Source organism: Scyliorhinus torazame, chromosome 29, assembly GCF_047496885.1.
Source record: "Scyliorhinus torazame isolate Kashiwa2021f chromosome 29, sScyTor2.1, whole genome shotgun sequence".
NCBI classification, from domain to species: Eukaryota; Metazoa; Chordata; class Chondrichthyes; order Carcharhiniformes; family Scyliorhinidae; genus Scyliorhinus; species Scyliorhinus torazame.
In genome coordinates this window covers 32,643,623-32,661,872 of record NC_092735.1, presented here as the reverse complement: position 1 = coordinate 32,661,872, position 18,250 = coordinate 32,643,623, and the positions used below count along the sequence as shown (strand labels likewise).

Genomic DNA, 18,250 nt, shown 5'->3' with positions numbered 1-18,250 from the left:
ACTCTCCTAAACTGTCTAAATCTTTCTGCAGCCTCCCCACCTCCTCCATACTACCTGCCCCTCCACCTATCTTTGTATCATCGGCAAACTTAGCCAGAATGCCCCCAGTTCCGTCATCTAGATCGTTAATATATAAAGAGAACAGCTGTGGCCCCAACACTGAACCCTGCGGGACACCACTCGTCACCGGTTGCCATTCCGAAAAATAACCTTTTATCCCAACTCTCTGCCTTCTGTCTTGACAGCCAATCGTCAATCCATGTTAGTACCTTGCCTCGAATACCATGGGCCCTTATTTTACTCAGCAGTCTCCCGTGAGGCACCTTATCAAAGGCCTTTTGGAAGTCAAGATAGATAACATCAATTGGCTCTCCTTGGTCTAACCTATTTGTTATCTCTTCAAAGAACTCTAACAGGTTTGTCAGGCACGACCTCCCCTTACTAAATCCATGCTGACTTGTCCTAATCCGACCCTGCACATCCAAGAATTTAGAAATCTCATCCTTAACAATGGATTCTAGAATCTTGCCAACAACCGAGGTTAGGCGAATTGGCCGATAATTTTCCATCTGTTTCCTCGTTCCCTTCTTGGACAGGGGGGTTACAACAGCGATTTTCCAATCCTCTGGGACTTTCCCTGACTCCAGTGACTTTTGAAAGATCATAACTAACGCCTCCACTATTTCTTCAGCTACCTCCTTTAGAACTCTAGGATGTAGCCCATCTGGGCCCGGAGATTTATCAATTTCTGGACCTCTTAGTTTCTCTAGCACTTTCTCCTTTGTGATGGCTACCATATTCAACTCTGCCCCCTGACTCTCCTGAATTGTTGGGATATTACTCATGTCTTCTACTGTGAAGACTGTCGCAAAGTACTTATTTAGTTCCTCAGCTATTTCCTTGTCTCCCATCACTAGATTACCAGCGTCATTTTGGAGTGGCCCAATGTCAACTTTTGCCTCCCGTTTGTTTTTAATGTATTTAAAGAAACTTTGACTATCATTGCTAATGTTATTGGCTAGCCTACCTTCATAATTGATCCTCTCTTTCCTTATTTCTCTCTTTGTTATCCTCTGTTTGTTTTTGCAGCCTTCCCAATCTTCTGACTTCCCACTACTCTTTGCCACATTATAGGCTTTCTCTTTTGCTTTGATGCATTCCCTAACTTCCTTTGTCAGCCATGGCTGCCTAATCCCCCCTCTGATATTCTTTGGGATGAACCTCTGTACTGTGTCCTCAATTACTCCCAGAAACTCCTTCCATTGCTGTTCTACTGTCTTTCCCACTAGGCTCTGCTCCCAGTCGATTTTCGTCAGTTCCTCCCTCATGCCCCTGTAGGTACCTTTATTTAACTGTAACACCTTTACATCTGATTCTACCTTCTTTCTTTCAAATTGGAGATTGAATTCTACCATATTATGATCACTGCCTCCTAAGTGTTCCCTTACTTTAAGATCTTTAATCAAGTCTGGCTCATTACATAACACTAAGTCCAGAATGGCCTGTTCCCTCGTGGGCTCCATCACAAGCTGTTCCAAAAAGCCCTCCTGTAAACATTCAATGAATTCCCTTTCCTTGGGTCCACTGGCAGCATTATTTACCCAGTCCACCTGCATATTGAAGTCCCCCATGATCACTGTGACCTTGCCTTTCTGACATGCACTTTCTATTTTGTGGTGCATTTTGTGCCCCCGGTCCTGACCACTGTTAGGAGGCCTGTACATAACTCCCATTATGTTTTTTTTGCCTTTGTGGTTCCTCAACTCTACCCACACAGACTCCACATCATCTGACCCTATGTCGTTTAGTGCTATTGATTTAATTTCATTCCTAATTAACAGGGCAACCCCGCCCCCTCTGCCCACCTCTCTGTCTTTTCGATAGGCCTCCTGAAACACAGTGTCCAGGTAAGTCTCCCCCTCCCGGATGTGCCTCAGTGTTTGAAGCTCAGACTCCAGCTCATCAACTCTGAGCCGGATCTCTTCGAGCAGCCAACACTTACTGCAGATGTGGTCGCTGCAGCTCGCAATGGGATCTGCCAGCTCCCACATCAAGCAGCTCAAGCACATCACATGGCCAGCCATCACTAATGAATTAATTAGTTTAATTTAAGTTTACGAGTTTAGCTGTGTTTTAAAAACAATTCGGGGCAGATTTGCTATCAACCAATCAGATCACAGCTTCCCTCTGACATCACTTTTCGAAAAAAAAACTGGAAAACAGGAAGTAACGTTAGGTTTTTATACACAGAGACTGCTCCTCCTCCTCCAAACGGTTCCCGAAATTAGGCCCGAAGAAAGAGAACAAAACAGTAGGGAAAAAGCACCTTCTCCCACTCTTCACCAAATTACCTCACTGCACCAAATTACCAAATGCTCACTCTGTCTGTGTCTCACTCACTCAGGCTGTGTCTCCTTGACCTGCGCAATCCAACCCCTGCGGTGCCCACCGAGCACGGAACGCCTCGAGTGTGCCCATGGACACCGCATGCTCCCGCTCCAGGGACACCCAGCCGCGAACGAGGCCGAGGAAGATGGGCAGTCAGGCTGGACGACCCCCTCGGTCGCCCGCTGCCTGGACCTATAAATGGCAAGTTTGGCCAGGCAATGAAATGAAAATAGCTTGCCACAAGTTGGCTTCAAATGAAGTTACTGAGAAAAGACCCTAGTCGCTACATTCTGGTGCCTATTCTGGGAGGCTGGATTGGGAATTGAACCGTGCTGCTGGCCTGCCTTGGTCTGCTTTCAAAGCCAGCGATTTAGCCCTGTGTTAGCAGGTTTACGAGGAGATCCTCCGCCTTCCCGGCCCCCATCCGCACCGGATGTCCGTAGATCAGGTGCGTGGGGCTGAAGTGCAAAGAAAACCTCAACAACGACGCTGTCAAGAAACCAAAAAGGGAGTGCAGCCTGGGACAGACAACATAAACGTGCTCCACGGTCTCCACCAGGCCGCAAAAGTGGCAGGTCTCTGGCAAAGCCGTGAAGTGGTTCCAAGAGCTGTAGCCACCAACGATTTCCCCCTTGTCTCAAAACTTCCGAGTCTACTTTTGTCTCGGCTTATTAATTTGTGGGCCGTGGTTGCTGCTTGCAAGGCCAATACTTGTTGCCCGTGGCTTTCTCGGCCATTTCGGAGGAGCAGTTATGGGTCAACCACATTGCTGTGGGTCTGGTGTCACATGTAGGGCCAGACTGAGTGTAAATAGCTGCCGTGGACATTTTAATCACAGAAAACGGTACAATTTTCAAGGACTAAGAGCAGTCTGGGAGAATTTGTGTTTTAAAAGACGCCAGCCGGAAATTCTGGTCCCACGCCGGCCCGGCGACGAGGAGAGAAGTCAGCGGGAAATCCAATTGACAATGGCGGGACTGGTAGAAAAATAGCTGGGCCACCTCCTCCCCACACCCCAACCAAAAAACACAGGTGTTCGGTAAACCCCACCAACTGCCACCCCACAGACTGCCTTTTAAAGGATCAATGCAAGACTGACCGCTATTCCTGCAAAAACAGCTGTTTACCAGAAAGATAACCGTAGTGAAGGTAAACACTTGGGAACATGGACGGCACAGTCGCACAGTGGTTAGCACTGTTGCTTCACAACGCTAGGGACCTGGGATTGATTCCCAGCTTGGGGCACTGTCTGTGTGGAGTCTGCACATTCCCACATTCCTCTGGGTGCTCCAGATTCCTCCCACCTGTCCCGAAAAAAAGTGCTTGCTAGGTGAATTGGACATTCCAAATAGTCTCACTGCAGCCGAACAGGGGCTGGAATGCGGAAGTCTTTACGGTAACTTCTTTGCAGTGTTAATGTAAGCCAACAATAAAGATTATATTTTGGCGATACTATTGAACATTTAAACTGGGACTGTTGGATTAGGGGTGGGGGGGGGGGGGGGGGTGCAGGGCTTTATCAACTGTGCACTCCCTCCCATGTTTAACAGGCAGAACTACTTTTCCAAACTGGACAGTCCAGATGTTGTTTAAACTGCTCCTTGTACAGCTGTTTTAGATCCTCTACCCCCTCTCCATCCCAGCCCCTCTTGGTAATAAAGAATAAAGTTCGATTAGCCCTGTTAGACAGCTAGAAATCTTTGTGAACCAATCATGTCAGCTACAGAATTACACAGGGAAACAATCTGGTCAGTGACATTTATTTTCAAATGCAGCAACATGGCAGAACAGAAATTTAGCACAAAAAAGAAACTACACACACACAAGTTGGATCACTCTTCACTGCAAAAGGATTAAAGTCAGTCAATCCAGGGTGAGCTTGTCAAACAGGTACTCTCCCGTGCCACTCTCAGGGGCTCCCAGTCTCTTCAGGTTGGTGATGTGATCACCGAGCATCTTGATCATCTTCACTTGTTCATCCAAGTAGTGAGTCTCCAGGAAGTCACAAAGCTGAAACAGGAGGACAGAAGAGAAATTAGTGTGGATCTTCCCCAGATGTAAAATTCTTCCCCCCCCCACCTCCTCGTGTGGATCTTCCCCAGATGTAAAATTCTTCCCCCCCCACCTCCTCATGATGGTCAATCTGATGCACGTGGGTGTTGTGGGCAGATTTAGCCAGAATTACCCACAAAAGTGGCAATTCACCCATTCTCCTGCGGAGTGAAAAGAAACATTGATGCCTCAGAATGGAATTTAGTCAAACCCAGCAATGGGAAACCTAAAATAATTCTGCGAATGACCAGATTCCAACATCACTGGATAAGGAAACAAAATGCAACTCACATGAGGGTCAGTGTTCCCAGAGGAGAGTTTGTGCAGATCCAGCAGACTCTGGTTCACATTCTTCTCCATCTGCAGAGCTCTCTGCATTGCCTCCAGACTGTTGCTCCACTCATCCTGCTCTGGTTTCTGAAAGGGGAAAGAGAGAAAGGTATTTTTTGTGCTGCACTAAGAATGTTGTGTAATGTGTTTAAACCATGGAAGGTAACATTGGAGACCATTAGCTCTTGGGGCTAAAGTAAAAAAGGCAGGATGATCAGCCACGATGGTAATGAATGGCAGAGCAGGCTCGAAGGCCGAATGCCTCCTCCTGCCTTTATTGTCTATGTTTCCATTGCTGGCAGTAGATCAGTCCATTGGCTTGGCAGAGCTAATGAAACTCCATTCCTGCTAAGTCAATGTCTTGTGAAGTCCTGACTTTATCAATGAGTCATAGCAAGAGCCCACATTTTCCACACTATTCCTAGTTTAGCCCCACAATGGTTGAACCAATACTTTTTGGAGCACCCATTTATTGATCCTCAGTATTCACTCGTTCAAGTGCGTCAAAGGTGAAATCATCTTTTATCTGTCGTCACACACTCCATTTTACTGCTGCTCACATTCTAGAGGGTGGAGTAGCAAGATTTGGAAGTACAAAAAGAAAAGACACTTAAATTGCATCACCACAGAAGACTGTTAAATTCCAACCTTGACATCCTCCAGGATGATGCGGCCTCCACGTTTATTCTGGAATTCCATCAGTTTCTCAGCGTGTTCCCGTTCCTCATGTGACTGCTCCTTGAAGAACTCAGCAAAGTGACGCAGGGCAACGTCATCCCGGTCAAAGTAAGAGGACTGCAGGTGGAGACAGTGGAAAAGAGGCAGGTCAGACCCCCAGCTATCAGATTCACCCCACCCTTCCTTGACCTCAATACTGGCCTCCAATTAGGGGACTAGAGTTTTGGTTTTTATTGGAAATAAAATCACTTTATCAATGCTTTTCCTCAGTATGTTGAAACCCATCCCAGTGGATGGTGGGAGGAAACCTGACCCAGAGTAAACCCAGTGGGTCACCAGAGGGTTCCTGCCAATGAGGCAGCAGTGGTAACCACTGTGCAAGTAATAATGCTGTTTGGATTGAAGTTTGTTGACCACAATGAGTTACATTCTTTCTCACACTAATGATGGAAAATAGAAAATCCTTCAAATTCAGTACATCAGCCAGCCAATTACATTTAATTGCTCCTCTTCAATTGGAAAGGAAGGGTTTAGGTACCTTCAAACTAAGCATTGTACCAGAAACTTCAGAATCCTGGAATTAATTATAGATCCAAACTGGAAACAGCAATTCTGAAATAGGGACAAACACCTGCCTGGAGTGTTCAATCTATTCAGTCTGGGGAGGGAATATATCTAAAGACAACTCATTAACCTAGAGAAACTTTCTGCTCAGAAAACAACAAAGCCACAGTCTTGAATTGAAAATAGGACTCCCAAAAATGTAAAACTCACCATGGAGAGGTAAACATAGGAGGAATAGAGCTCCAGGTTGATCTGCTTGTTAACAGCACCCTCACAGTCCTTGTGGTAGTTCTGACGCACTTGGGAAGCCATCTTACTGGTCAAAGTCAAACAGCAACAACAGGACCTCAGGCCTCACAAGCTCTTGTATTTATACAACTGGGACATCCTGCATTCAAACAGGGAATGACATCACCAATGATGATTGACAATCCCTGATAGCCAATCAGGAATCTGCCATGAATCGAGGCACCAATTAATCAATGAGAGGGGGTTGGGTGTGATACTCAGAGCCAATCAGGTCTGTGGAATACAGGAAAGATCAGGATGGTTACTCTGTGATTGGGCCATTCAACCCTTCAAACATTTTCCACCGTTCATATTGTGACTGGATTGAATTCTAACTCTGTAAACACGTCTCAGTCCCATTTGCCCCACACACAACAAAAATCTAACAACCTCAGCGTTGACATGTTAAAATGACCTCTGACATTTTGGGTGACAGAGTTCCAGATTTCCATCATTCTTTGTTGAATAAATGCCTCCGAGCTTCACTCCTGAACAAGCTGGTTCTGACGTTAAGGCTGCGCCTCTCTTCCCACCTGGGGAAGGCCTCCTTCTGCCATGTGGAGATTCTCTGATTCTCTCTGGTTTCGCTCTATCCACCCTATCAAATCCAATCGTCATCTTCAACACGTTCCCGTACCAGTCTCCCCGAACAGGCGCCGGCCGGAATGTGGCAACTAGGGGCTTTTCACAGTAACTTCATTTGAAGCCTACTTGTGACAACAAGCAATTTTCGTTTCATTTCATTTTCATTTCATTTCCCTAATCCTAGACTCTGTGATTGAAAGACCAGTGGAAGCAAACGGTCTTCATCATTTAACCCTTTTCGCGACGATTCCGTTCCGGTGAATCTTTTCTGCATCTCCACCAAAGCCAATTTATCCAAACTGGACACAGTGTTCCAGATGTGGTCTAAGCTGCTCTTTATACGGCTGTTTCAGAACCTCTACCTCTCTCTATTCCAGCCACCATTAGATGAAGAATAAAATTCCATGAGCCTATTTAATTTGTTTTTGTAGCCGTCGCACAAACTTCTGGACAAGGAGGCAGAGTGGACCATTCGGCCCCTCGAACCGGCACCACCATTTAATAAGGTCTTGACTGATCTGATAAAGACCTCAAATCTCCCCCCGATAACCTTTGACCCTCTGTTCCCACCCCCGCTTACCAAGAATCTATCTGCCTCTGCCGTAAAAATATTCAAAGATTGTGTTTCCCAACTTTTTCAGGAAGAGAGCTCCAAAGACTCGTCTTCGGTCCACAGTTTTTTTAGGAATTTCTGTGCGTGGACAGCGTTGAGCAGAACAGATTGGACGAGGCTGACCTGCCCCAGACAAGCCACAGAGAATACACAAACCAGCTGACAAATTGGGGCAATGCAAAATGGATTTGTGGCGAATATCAAACAGAAAGCTATTGCTCAGTCACTGTTAAATGGGATGTGGAGCTTTATCCCCAAATCTAAGAACTGTAGACCTTTTATATGGTCTTACTACTCTAATTTAACAGATAAAAAATATTTTTGTTTCTGTGTTTTGTCTTTTTTGTTATTTTTTGTTTTTTGTGGGGTTTTTTTATGAATTGATGACCTGTACGTTTATCTACACGTACAGGAGTTAAGCCAGCATCCGCCACTGACGCTGGCATGATGCTGGGTGTGACAACCAAGCAAAAGAACATAAAGTAACTGATGGATAAAACAAACGAGGGGATTGCCCCAAAACAACGGGTGGAGCACAGCCCAAAGAGAACGAGAAAGGAAACAAAAACTTATCAAAAACCCGTCAAATTAAAGTGTGAGAATCGGGGTGGATAAGGCAATCCAACCCCTGCGGTGCCCACCGAGCACGGAACGCCTCGAGTGTGCCCGTGGACACCGCATGCTCCCGCTCCAGGGACACCCGGCCGCGAACGAGGCCGCGGAAGATGGGCAGTCAGGCTGGACGACCCCCTCGGTCGCCCGCTGCCTGGACCTATAAATGGCAAGTTTGGCCAGGCCCAGGAAATGAAATGAAAATCGCTTATTGTCACAAGTAGGCTTCAAATGAAGTTACTGTGAAATGCCCCTCGTCACCACATTCCAGCACCTGTTTGGGGAGGCTGGTACGGGAATTGAACCGTGCTGCTGGCCTGCTTTAAAATCCAGCGATTTAGCCCAGTGTGCTAAACCAGCCCCTATTTCATGTTATACTCCTGTTTATCCAGGATGGCTCAATCAAGATCCACTGTCCTCTGAAAACCTTCATCTGACCAGCTACTAGCCCATTCTGGAGTCTGATGGCTTCGTTTGCCGGACCTACATCCTGCTGTAAAGTTGATCACCTGTGTCTAGTAATTAGTTACATATTCATAGTATGGTCGTGTTCTTTGTGTAAACGTGAATGGGTAACTATACTGACTTGAGTGTTCTTGCAGACAGCCAATATCAATTTCATCCAGGGCCTCCTGTGGCAGTTTCTGTTCCTGGCCTATGTGTCCTGTCAGCCACTCTGGGATGATCTGACACTTAAGCATTTGGATGAAGTGTGTAATTCTGGCTAAATGTGCACAAGTGACAAGTCACCAATTTCATGCAAGTGAAATCCTCAAGAAACATTGATGCATCAGAACAGTTTTGTGATCCAGGTTTAGTGCAAATAGTAGCTGCAATGATATGTATATAGTCAGGTTAGTGAAGGATTACTTCTTACATCTGTGTAATTCAAACACTAGAGTGCACCACCACTTCGCTGTATATAAATCAGACCTAAAGAAATTCTGGGTCGTTAGTGAAGGAGAAAGAATGAGAACACTAGAAGATTAGATTAGAGAGAGATAACACGAGGTTAGATCATGGTATAGTTAGTGACTATTGCTAGACAGATTCAATATTACTTCTTAACTGTAGCTCAGTAGTGTGCGAACTTTGTTTAATTAATAGTTTTCCAGTAAATCTGTTTTGTTTCAATCTAATGATTGGTGGATTCTTTATCAACAACACATCGGATCATTTGGGAAGAAAAGACAAAGAACACAACATACTACCACCAAGGGTAATATAACAATGGTCTCTGTTTCAATAATAAAAAAAATCTGCAAGTATGGAACAGAATGGCTCCAAGAATTCTTCTACAGTGGCAGCTGTGTGCACCGCACTGCAGGAACTAGCACCTTCCAAACCCACGACTATTACCGCCTAGAAGGACAAAAGCAGGAGAAGCCTGGGAACCCACCACCTGGATCCTCCCCTCCAAGTCACTCACTATCCTGACTGGGGAATATAATGACTATTCCTTCACTGCCACTGGGGCAAAATCCAGGAACTCTCTCCCAAACAGCACAGTGGGTGTACCTCCAGCTCAGGGACTGGAGCGGTTCAAGGCAACTCACCATCACCCACCTTCTGACGAGCAACTAGCGAGGGACAAAACAGGCTGGGCCTAGCCAGCGATTTTCCACATTCCATAAGGAAGTGATTATCCCCTGCTGTGAATTGCAAGTTTGTGACTCCTCGCATCAAAATGTGAAAACACTGAAGACCTTGCACATCAGGCAATGATCTTGGGAAAGGATAGATATCAGGCTGCAGTAAACATGGGCCAAAAGGCAGATTTATCCATTTCGGCAGACAAAACACCCAAAACAAGGCAAAACCCACTCCGGGCTGTGAGTGGATCTAGGAACTAACTGTTATAATCCACATTTACTCCAGAGTAATGATGCACCAGTCCACCAGCCTCATAACTAACTGCAAGAAAGAGACTCAAGGACAGGAGTGCGATTATGGGATGGGAGGTATGACCCCACAAGGGTCGAGAAAAAAAAAAAAAGAAGAGGTTTGTCAATCTAATGTGGCGATGCCACCAAGTGCATGTGATATTCCTCATGGATAGTACCCTGACCAAGCAGAAAACGAGTGGACAGACAATGGTCTCCTCTCCACATTTCCCACAACTTGACATTTTTTTAAGCTGCTTCACAGCACGGAAGAGATAACGAAAAGTCGCCAAATCCAGTCAGTAAACTCATCTGGGGAAGCAATGAATCCACAAGCTACTGAATGACAGAAAATTATCCATCAAGTAATTGTTTTTTTATTTCTGTACAGAGAATGCAAACTTATGTAGAGAAGCAATGATTCTACAATCCCAGTCAGTCCAGGGTGAGCTTGTCAAACAGGTACTCTCCCGTGCCATTCTCAGGGGCTCCCAGTCTCTTCAGGTTGGTGATGTGATCTCCGAGCATCTTGATCATCTTCACTTGTTCATCCAAATAGTGAGACTCCAGGAAGTCACAAAGCTGAAACAGGAGGACAGAAGAGAAATTAGTGTGGATCTTCCCCAGATGAAAACTCTTCCCCTCACCTCCTCAAGATGGTAAATCTGATGCACGTGGGTGTGGTGGGCAGATTGAGTCAGAATTACCCACAGAAGTGGCAATTCACCCATTCTCCTGGGGAGTGAAAAGAAACATTGATGCCTCCGAATGGAATTTAGTCAAACCCAGCAATGGGAAACCCAAAATAATTCTGCGAATGACCAGATTCCAACATCACTGGATAAGGAAACAAAATGCAACTCACATGAGGGTCAGTGTTCCCAGAGGAGAGTTTGTGCAGATCCAGCAGACTCTGGTTCACATTCTTCTCCATCTGCAGAGCCCTCTGCATTGCCTCCAGACCGTTGCTCCACTCGTCCTGCTCTGGTTTCTGGAAGGGGAAAGAGAGAAAGGTCTTTTTTGTGCTGCACTAAGAATGTTGTGTAATGTGGGTTTAAATCATGGAAGGTAACATTGGAGACCATTAGCTCTTGGGGCTAAAGAAAGAAAGGCAGGATGATCAGCCACCATGGTAATGAATGGCAGAGCAGGCTCGAAGGCCGAATGCCTCCTCCTGCCTTTATTTTCTATGTTTCCATTGCTGGCAGTAGATCAGTCCATTGGCTTGGCAGAGCTAAAGAAACTCCATTCCTGCTAAGTCAATGTCTTGTGAAGTCCTGACTTGATCAATGAGTCATAGAGAGAGCCCACATTTCCCACACTATTCCTAGTTTAGCCCCACAATGGTTGAACCAATACTTTTTGGAGCCAACCATTTATTGATCCTCAGTAGTCACTCGTTCAAGTGCGTCAAAAGGTGAAATCATCTTTTATCTATCGTCACACACGCCATTTTACTGCTGCTCACATTTTAGGGCGTAGAGTAGCAAGATTTGAAAGTACAAAAAAAAAAAAAAGACTTTAAACTGCATCACCACAGAAGACTGTTAAATTCCAACCTTGACATCCTCCAGGATGATGCGACCTCCACGTTTATTCTGGAATTCCATCAGTTTCTCAGCGTGTTCCCGTTCCTCATGGGACTGCTCCTTGAAGAACTCAGCAAAGTGACGCAGGGCAACATCATCCCGGTCAAAGTAAGAGGACTGCAGGTAGAGACAGTGGAAAAGAGGCAGGTCAGACCCCCAGCTATCAGATTCACCCCACCCTTCCTGGACCTGAATACTGGCCTCCAATTAGGTGACCAGAGTTTTGGTTTTTATTGAAAACTAAATTGCTTTATCAATGCTTTTCCTCAGTATGTTGTAACCTATCCCTGTGGATGGTGGGAGGAAACCTGACCCGGAGTAAACCCACACAGTGGGTCACCAGAGGGTTCCTGCCAATGAGGCAGCAGTGGTAACCACTGCGCAAGTAATAATGCTGTTTGGATTGAAGTTTGTTGACCCCAATGAATTACATCCTTTCTCACTAATGGAAAATAGAAAATCCTTCAAATTCAGTACATCAGCCAGCCAATTACATTTAATTGCTCCTCTTCAATTGGAAAGGAGGGGTTTAGGTACCTTCAAACTAAGCATTCGACCAGAAACTTCACAGAATCCTGGAGTTAATTATAGATCCAAACAGTAAACAGCAATTCTAAGATAGGGACAAACACCTGACTGGAGTGTTCAATCTATTCAGTCTGGGGAGGGAATATATCTAAAACCAACTCATTGACCTAGAGAAACTCTACCTGCTCAGAAAGCAACAAAGCCACAGCCTTAAATTGAAAATAGGACTCCCAAAAATGTAAAACTCACCATGGAGAGGTAAACATAGGAGGAATAGAGCTCCAGGTTGATCTGCTTGTTAACAGCATCCTCACAGTCCTTGTGGTAGTTCTGACGCACTTGGGAAGCCATCTTACTGGTTAAGAGTCTAAGTCAAACAACAACAACAGGACCTCAGTCCTCACAAGCTCTTGTATTTATGCAACTGGGACATCCTGCATTCAAACAGGGAATGACATCACCAATGATGATTGACACTCCCTGAGAGCCAATCAGGAATCTGCCATGAATCGAGGCACCAATTAATCAATGAGAGGGGGTTGGGTGTGATACCCAGAGCCAATCAGGTCTGTGGAATACAGGAAAGATCAGGATGGTTACTCTATGATTGGGTCATTCAACCCTTCAAACATTTTCCACCATTCATATTGTGACTGGATTGAATTCTAACTCTGTAAACACGTCTCAGACCCATTTGCCCCACACACAACAAAAATCTAACAACCTCCGTGTTGAAATGTTAAAATGACCTCTGACATTTTGGGTGACAGTGTTCCAGATTTCCATCATTCTTTGTTGAATAAATGCCTCCGAGCTTCACTCCTGAACACGCTGGTTCTGACGTTAAGGCTACGCCTCTCTTCCCACCTGGGGAAGGCCTCCTTCTGCCATGTGGAGATTCTCTGATTCTCTCTGGTTTCGCTCTACCCACCCTATCAAATCCAATAATCATCTTCAACACGTCCCCTAATTCTAGACTCTGTATTGAAAGACCAGTCGATGCAAACGGTCTTCATCATTTAACCCTTTTAGCGACGATTCCGTTCCGGTGAATCTTTTCTGCGTTTCCACCAAAGCCAATTTATCCAAACTGGACACAGTGTTCCAGATGTGGTCTAAGCTGCTCTTAATACGGCTGTTTCAGAACCTCTACCTCTCTCTATTCCAGCCCCCTATGATGAAGAATAAAATTCCATTTGCCTATTTAATTTGTTTTTGTAGCCGTCACGCAAACTTCTGGACAAGGAGGCAGAGTGGACCATTCGGCCCCTCGAACCTGCACCACCATTTAATAAGGTCTTGGCTGATCTGATAAAGACATCAAACCTCCCCCCGATAACCTTTGCCCCCAGTTCCCACCCCCGCTTACCAAGAGTCTATCTACCTCTGCCGTAAAAATATTCAAAGTTTGTGCTTCCCCACTTTTTCAGGAAGAGAGCTCCAAAGACTCGTCTTCCGTCCACTGGTTTTTTAGGAATTTCTGTGCGTGGACAGCGTTGAGCAGAACAGATTGGACGAGGCTGACCTGCCCCAGACAAGCCACAGAGAATACACAAACCAGCTGACAAATTGGGGCAATGCGAAATGGATTTGTGGCGAATATCAAACAGAAAGCTCAGTCACTGTTAAATGGGATGTGGAGCTTTCTCCCCAAATCTAAGAACTGTAGACCTTTTATATGGTCTTACTACTCTAATTTAACAAATAAAAAATATTTTTGTTTCTGTGATTTGTCTTTTTTGTTTTTTGTGGTGTTTTTTTGGTGAATTGATGACCTGTACGTTTATCTACACGTACAGGAGTTAAGCCAGCATCCGCCACTGACACTGGCGTGATGCTGGGTGTGACAACCAAGCAAAAGAACAGAAAGTAACTGATGGATAAAACAAACGAGGGGAGTGCCCCAAAACAACGAGTGGAGCACAGCCCAAAGAGAACGAGAAAGGAAACAAAAACTTATCAAAATCCCGTCAAATTAAAGTGTGAGAATCGGGGTGGATAAGGCAATCCAACCCCTGCGGTGCCCACCGAGCACAGAACGCCTCGAGTGTGCCCGTGGACACCGCATGCTCCCGCTCCAGGGACACCCGGCCGCGAACGAGGCCACGGAAGATGGGCAGACAGTCAGGCTGGACGACCCCCTCGCTCGCCCACTGCCTGGACCTATAAATGGCAAGTTTGGCCAGGCCCAGGAAATGAAATGAAAATCGCTTATTGTCACAAGTAGGCTTCAAATGAAGTTACTGTGAAAAGCCCCTAGTCGCCACATTCCGGCGCCTGTTCGGGGAGGCTGGATTGGGAATTGAACCGTGCTGCTGGCCTGCCTTGGTCTGCTTTCAAAGCCAACGATTTAGCCCTGTGCTAGCAGGTTCACGAGGAGGTCCTCCGCCTTCCCGGCCCCCCTCCACACCGGATGTCCGTAGATCAGGAGCGTGGGGCTGAAGTGCAAAGTAAACCTCAACAACAACACTGTCAAGAAACCAAAAAGGGAGTGCAGCCTCGGACAGACAACATAAACGTGCTCCACGGTCTCCACCAGGCCGCAAAAGTGGCAGGTCTCTGGCAAAGCCGTTGTGGTAGTATGCATTAGAGGTCATGTGGGACTGTGAAGCCGTGATGTCATTGGCTGACAGATCCCGGGTCCTGGTTGGCGGTTGACGTCTAGCTCCGCCCTGAAGGCGGAGTATAAGAACCAGGAGTTCTCCCCCGCAGGCCAGTCTGTTACTGAACTGCGGGGAACAAGTCACGCTTAATAAAGCCTCATCGACTTCATCTCTATTCGTCTCTCGTGAGTCTTTGTGCGCTACAATTTATTAAGCGTGACTTGTTCCCCGCAGTTCAGTAACAGACTGGCAGACTTGTTTCGAAGCATACCTCCGAACGGCCCCCAGCCGGGTCACAGAAGACCAGAAACTACAGGTCCTGCACTCGAGGGTAAGCCCGGAAATTTTCCCTCTCATCGAAGACGCAGAGGATTTCCAGACGGCGTTCGCAGCACTAAAGAGCATCTATGTTCGCCCAGTGAACCAGATCTACGCACGCTACCAACTCGCAATGAGACGGCAAAGTCCCGGAGAATCGCTAGACGAATTCTACGCCGCGCTGCTAATTTTGGGACGGGCCTGCAGCTGCCCGCCGGTAAACGCGATTGAACACACGGACATGTTAATTTGCGATGCTTTTGTGGCAGGTATGAACTCTCCGCAAATCCGCCAAAGACTTTTAGAAAAAGAGTCGCTAGGACTCTCAGAGGCACGGGCCCTTGCAGCCTCCCTAGATGTGGCCGCGCGAAACGCCCGCGCGTACGGCCCCGACCGCGCGGCAGCCCCTTGGGCTCCGTGGACCCCCGTCGTGACAAACTCACCCCCCCCCACCCCACAGGCTTGCGCGGTTCAGACGCCAAGTCGTCCCGGGGGGGCCCGCTGCTATTTCTGCAGCCAGGCGAAACACCCCCGGCAGCGCTGCCCAGCCCGCGCAGCGATTTGCAAGAGCTGCGAGAAAAAGGGCCATTTCGCGGCTGTGTGCCGGTCCCGGGAGGTCGCCGCTGTCCCAGGAGAAGAAGGAGTCCTGCGCGTTTCTAACGCTCCCCAGCGCCCCATGTACGACCCGCAGGCGCAGCCATTTTGGGTCCCGGCCACCGCTGTCCCCGGAGAACAAGGAGTCCTGCGCGTTTCAAACGCTCCCCAACCCCCCCAGCGCCCCATGTGCAACCCGCAGGCGCCGCCATTTTGGGTCCCGGCCACCACGAGGGGAGGAGGGGCGCCGCCACCTTGGGACCCCCCAGCCCTGTGCGAAGCATGGGGGCGGCCATTTTGTCCACCCCCGCCACCATCTTGTGACCCCCCAGCCATGTGCGATGCATGGGGCGGCCATTTTGTTCACCCCCGCCGCCATCTTGGACGGCAACAATGGACCCCAGCATCGACGGCTCAACGGGGTTCGAGGAAGACGCTGAAGTACTACGACCACGTCTGGCCTCAATGACGCTGGACCAAGCACGGCCCCGGACGCTCTAGACGACGACAACAACGGTGCTGATCAACGGGCACGAGACACCATGCCTGGTCGACTCCGGGAGCACAGAAAGCTTCATCCACCCCGACACGGTAAGACGCAGTTTTTCTTTTCTTTTTTATTAAATATTTTATTGAAAATTTTTGGTCAACCAACACAGTACATTGTGCATCCTTTACACAATATTATAACAACACAAATAACAATGACCTATTTTATAAACAAAAAATGAATAAATAATAAATAACAAAAATGAAAACTAGCCCTAATTGGCAACTGCCTTGTCACAAGTAACACTCTCCAAAAATATATTTTAACAGTCCAATATATAATTATCTGTAGCAACGACCTATACATACTATACAGTATATATTAACAACCCTGAGAGTCCATCTGGTTCCTCCTCCCCCCACCCCCCCCCCCCCCCCCCCCCCCCCCCCCCCCCGATCCTGGGCTGCTGCCTTCTTTTTCCCATTCCGTCTATCTTTCTGCGAGGTATTCGACGAACGGTTGCCACCGCCTGGTGAACCCTTGAGCCGACCCCCTTAGGACGAACTTAATCCGCTCTAGCTTTATAAACACCGCCATGTCATTTATCCAGGTCTCCACCCCCGGGGGCTTGGCTTCTTTCCACATTAGCAATATCCTGCGCCGGGCTACTAGGGACGCAAAGGCCAAAACATCGGCCTCTCTCGCCTCCTGCACTCCCGGCTCTTGTGCAACCCCAAATATAGCCAACCCCCAGCTTGGTTCGACCCGGACTCCTACTACTTTTGAAAGCACCTTTGTCACCCCCATCCAAAACCCCTGTAGTGCCGGGCATGACCAAAACATATGGGTATGATTCGCTGGGCTTCTCGAGCACCTCGCACACCTATCCTCCACCCCAAAAAATTTACTGAGCCGTGCTCCAGTCATATGTGCCCTGTGTAATACCTTAAACTGAATCAGGCTTAGCCTGGCACACGAGGACGACGAGTTTACCCTGCTTAGGGCATCTGCCCACAGCCCCTCCTCGATCTCCTCCCCCAGCTCTTCTTCCCATTTCCCTTTTAGTTCATCTACCATAGTCTCCCCTTCGTCCCTCATTTCCCTAGATATATCTGACACCTTACCATCCCCCACCCATGTCTTTGAGATCACTCTGTCCTGCACCTCTTGTGTCGGGAGCTGCGGGAATTCCCTCACCTGTTGCCTCGCAAAAGCCCTCAGTTGCATATACCTGAATGCATTCCCTTGGGGCAACCCATATTTCTCGGTCAGCGCTCCCAGACTCGCGAACTTCCCATCCACAAACAGATCTTTCAGTTGCGTTATTCCTGCTCTTTGCCACATTCCATATTCCCCATCCATTCCCCCCGGGGCAAACCTATGGTTGTTTCTTATCGGGGACCCCCCCAATGCTCCAGTGTTTCCCCTATGCCGTCTCCACTGTCCCCAAATCTTCAGTGTAGCCACCACCACCGGGCTTGTGGTGTAGTTCCTCGGTGAGAACGGCAATGGGGCTGTCACCATAGCCTGTAGGCTAGTCCCCCTACAGGACGCCCTCTCTAATCTCTTCCACGCCGCTCCCTCCTCCTCTCCCACCCACTTACTCGCCATTGAAATATTAGCGGCCCAATAATACTCACTTAGGCTCGGTAGTGCCAGCCCCCCCCTATCCCTGCTACGCTGTAAGAATCCCTTCCTCACTCTCGGGGTCTTCCCGGCCCACACAAAACCCATGATGCTCTTTTCAATCCTTTTAAAAAAAGCCTTCGTGATCACCACCGGGAGGCACTGAAACACAAAGAGGAATCTCGGGAGGACCACAATCTTAACCGCCTGCACCCTCCCTGCCATTGACAGGGATACCATATCCCATCTCTTGAAATCCTCCTCCATCTGTTCCACCAACCGCGTTAAATTTAACCTATGCAATGTGCCCCAATTCTTAGCTATCTGGATCCCCAGGTAACGAAAGTCCCTTGATACCTTCCTCAACGGTAGGTCCTCTATTTCTCTACTCTGCTCCCCTGGATGCACCACAAACAACTCACTTTTCCCCATGTTCAATTTACACCCTGAAAAATCCCCAAACTCCCCAAGTATCCGCATTATTTCTGGCATCCCCTCCGCCGGGTCCG

At 47.6% G+C, this 18,250-nt stretch overlaps 2 protein-coding genes across 2 annotated transcripts; both read right to left on the bottom strand.

The window, feature by feature from the left end:
• Positions 1-4,132: 4,132 nt before the first annotated feature.
• LOC140404016 (ferritin, higher subunit-like) lies at positions 4,133-6,332 on the bottom strand. The gene is made up of 4 exons (XM_072492357.1): positions 6,223-6,332; positions 5,419-5,565; positions 4,732-4,857; positions 4,133-4,398 (listed from the first exon to the last, which is right to left on the bottom strand). Exons 1-4 carry the CDS (start codon positions 6,322-6,324, stop codon positions 4,252-4,254), a joined length of 522 nt encoding a protein of 173 aa, XP_072348458.1. The 5' UTR covers positions 6,325-6,332; the 3' UTR covers positions 4,133-4,251.
• A 4,021-nt stretch (positions 6,333-10,353) lies between these two features.
• Positions 10,354-12,470, bottom strand: LOC140404015 (ferritin heavy chain, oocyte isoform-like). Its single transcript, XM_072492356.1, has 4 exons — positions 12,360-12,470; positions 11,553-11,699; positions 10,859-10,984; positions 10,354-10,575 (listed from the first exon to the last, which is right to left on the bottom strand). The coding sequence occupies exons 1-4, from the start codon at positions 12,459-12,461 to the stop codon at positions 10,429-10,431; spliced, it is 522 nt and encodes a 173-aa protein (XP_072348457.1). The 5' UTR covers positions 12,462-12,470; the 3' UTR covers positions 10,354-10,428.
• Positions 12,471-18,250: the final 5,780 nt, after the last annotated feature.

Excerpts from the sequence above, each read along its gene's own strand:
- LOC140404016 (XM_072492357.1), bottom strand. The coding sequence starts at position 6,324 with ATGGCTTCCCAAGTGCGTCAGAACTACCACAAGGACTGTGAGGGTGCT. Across the intron at positions 5,566-6,222 it reads CCTATGTTTACCTCTCCATG|TCCTCTTACTTTGACCGGGA; the intron begins GTGAGTTTTACA and ends CTCCACCTGCAG. Across the intron at positions 4,399-4,731 it reads CTGGGAACACTGACCCTCAT|CTTTGTGACTTCCTGGAGAC; the intron begins GTGAGTTGCATT and ends CTCCTGTTTCAG.
- LOC140404015 (XM_072492356.1), bottom strand. The coding sequence starts at position 12,461 with ATGGCTTCCCAAGTGCGTCAGAACTACCACAAGGACTGTGAGGATGCT. Across the intron at positions 11,700-12,359 it reads CCTATGTTTACCTCTCCATG|TCCTCTTACTTTGACCGGGA; the intron begins GTGAGTTTTACA and ends CTCTACCTGCAG. Across the intron at positions 10,985-11,552 it reads TCATCCTGGAGGATGTCAAG|AAACCAGAGCAGGACGAGTG; the intron begins GTTGGAATTTAA and ends TTCCCCTTCCAG.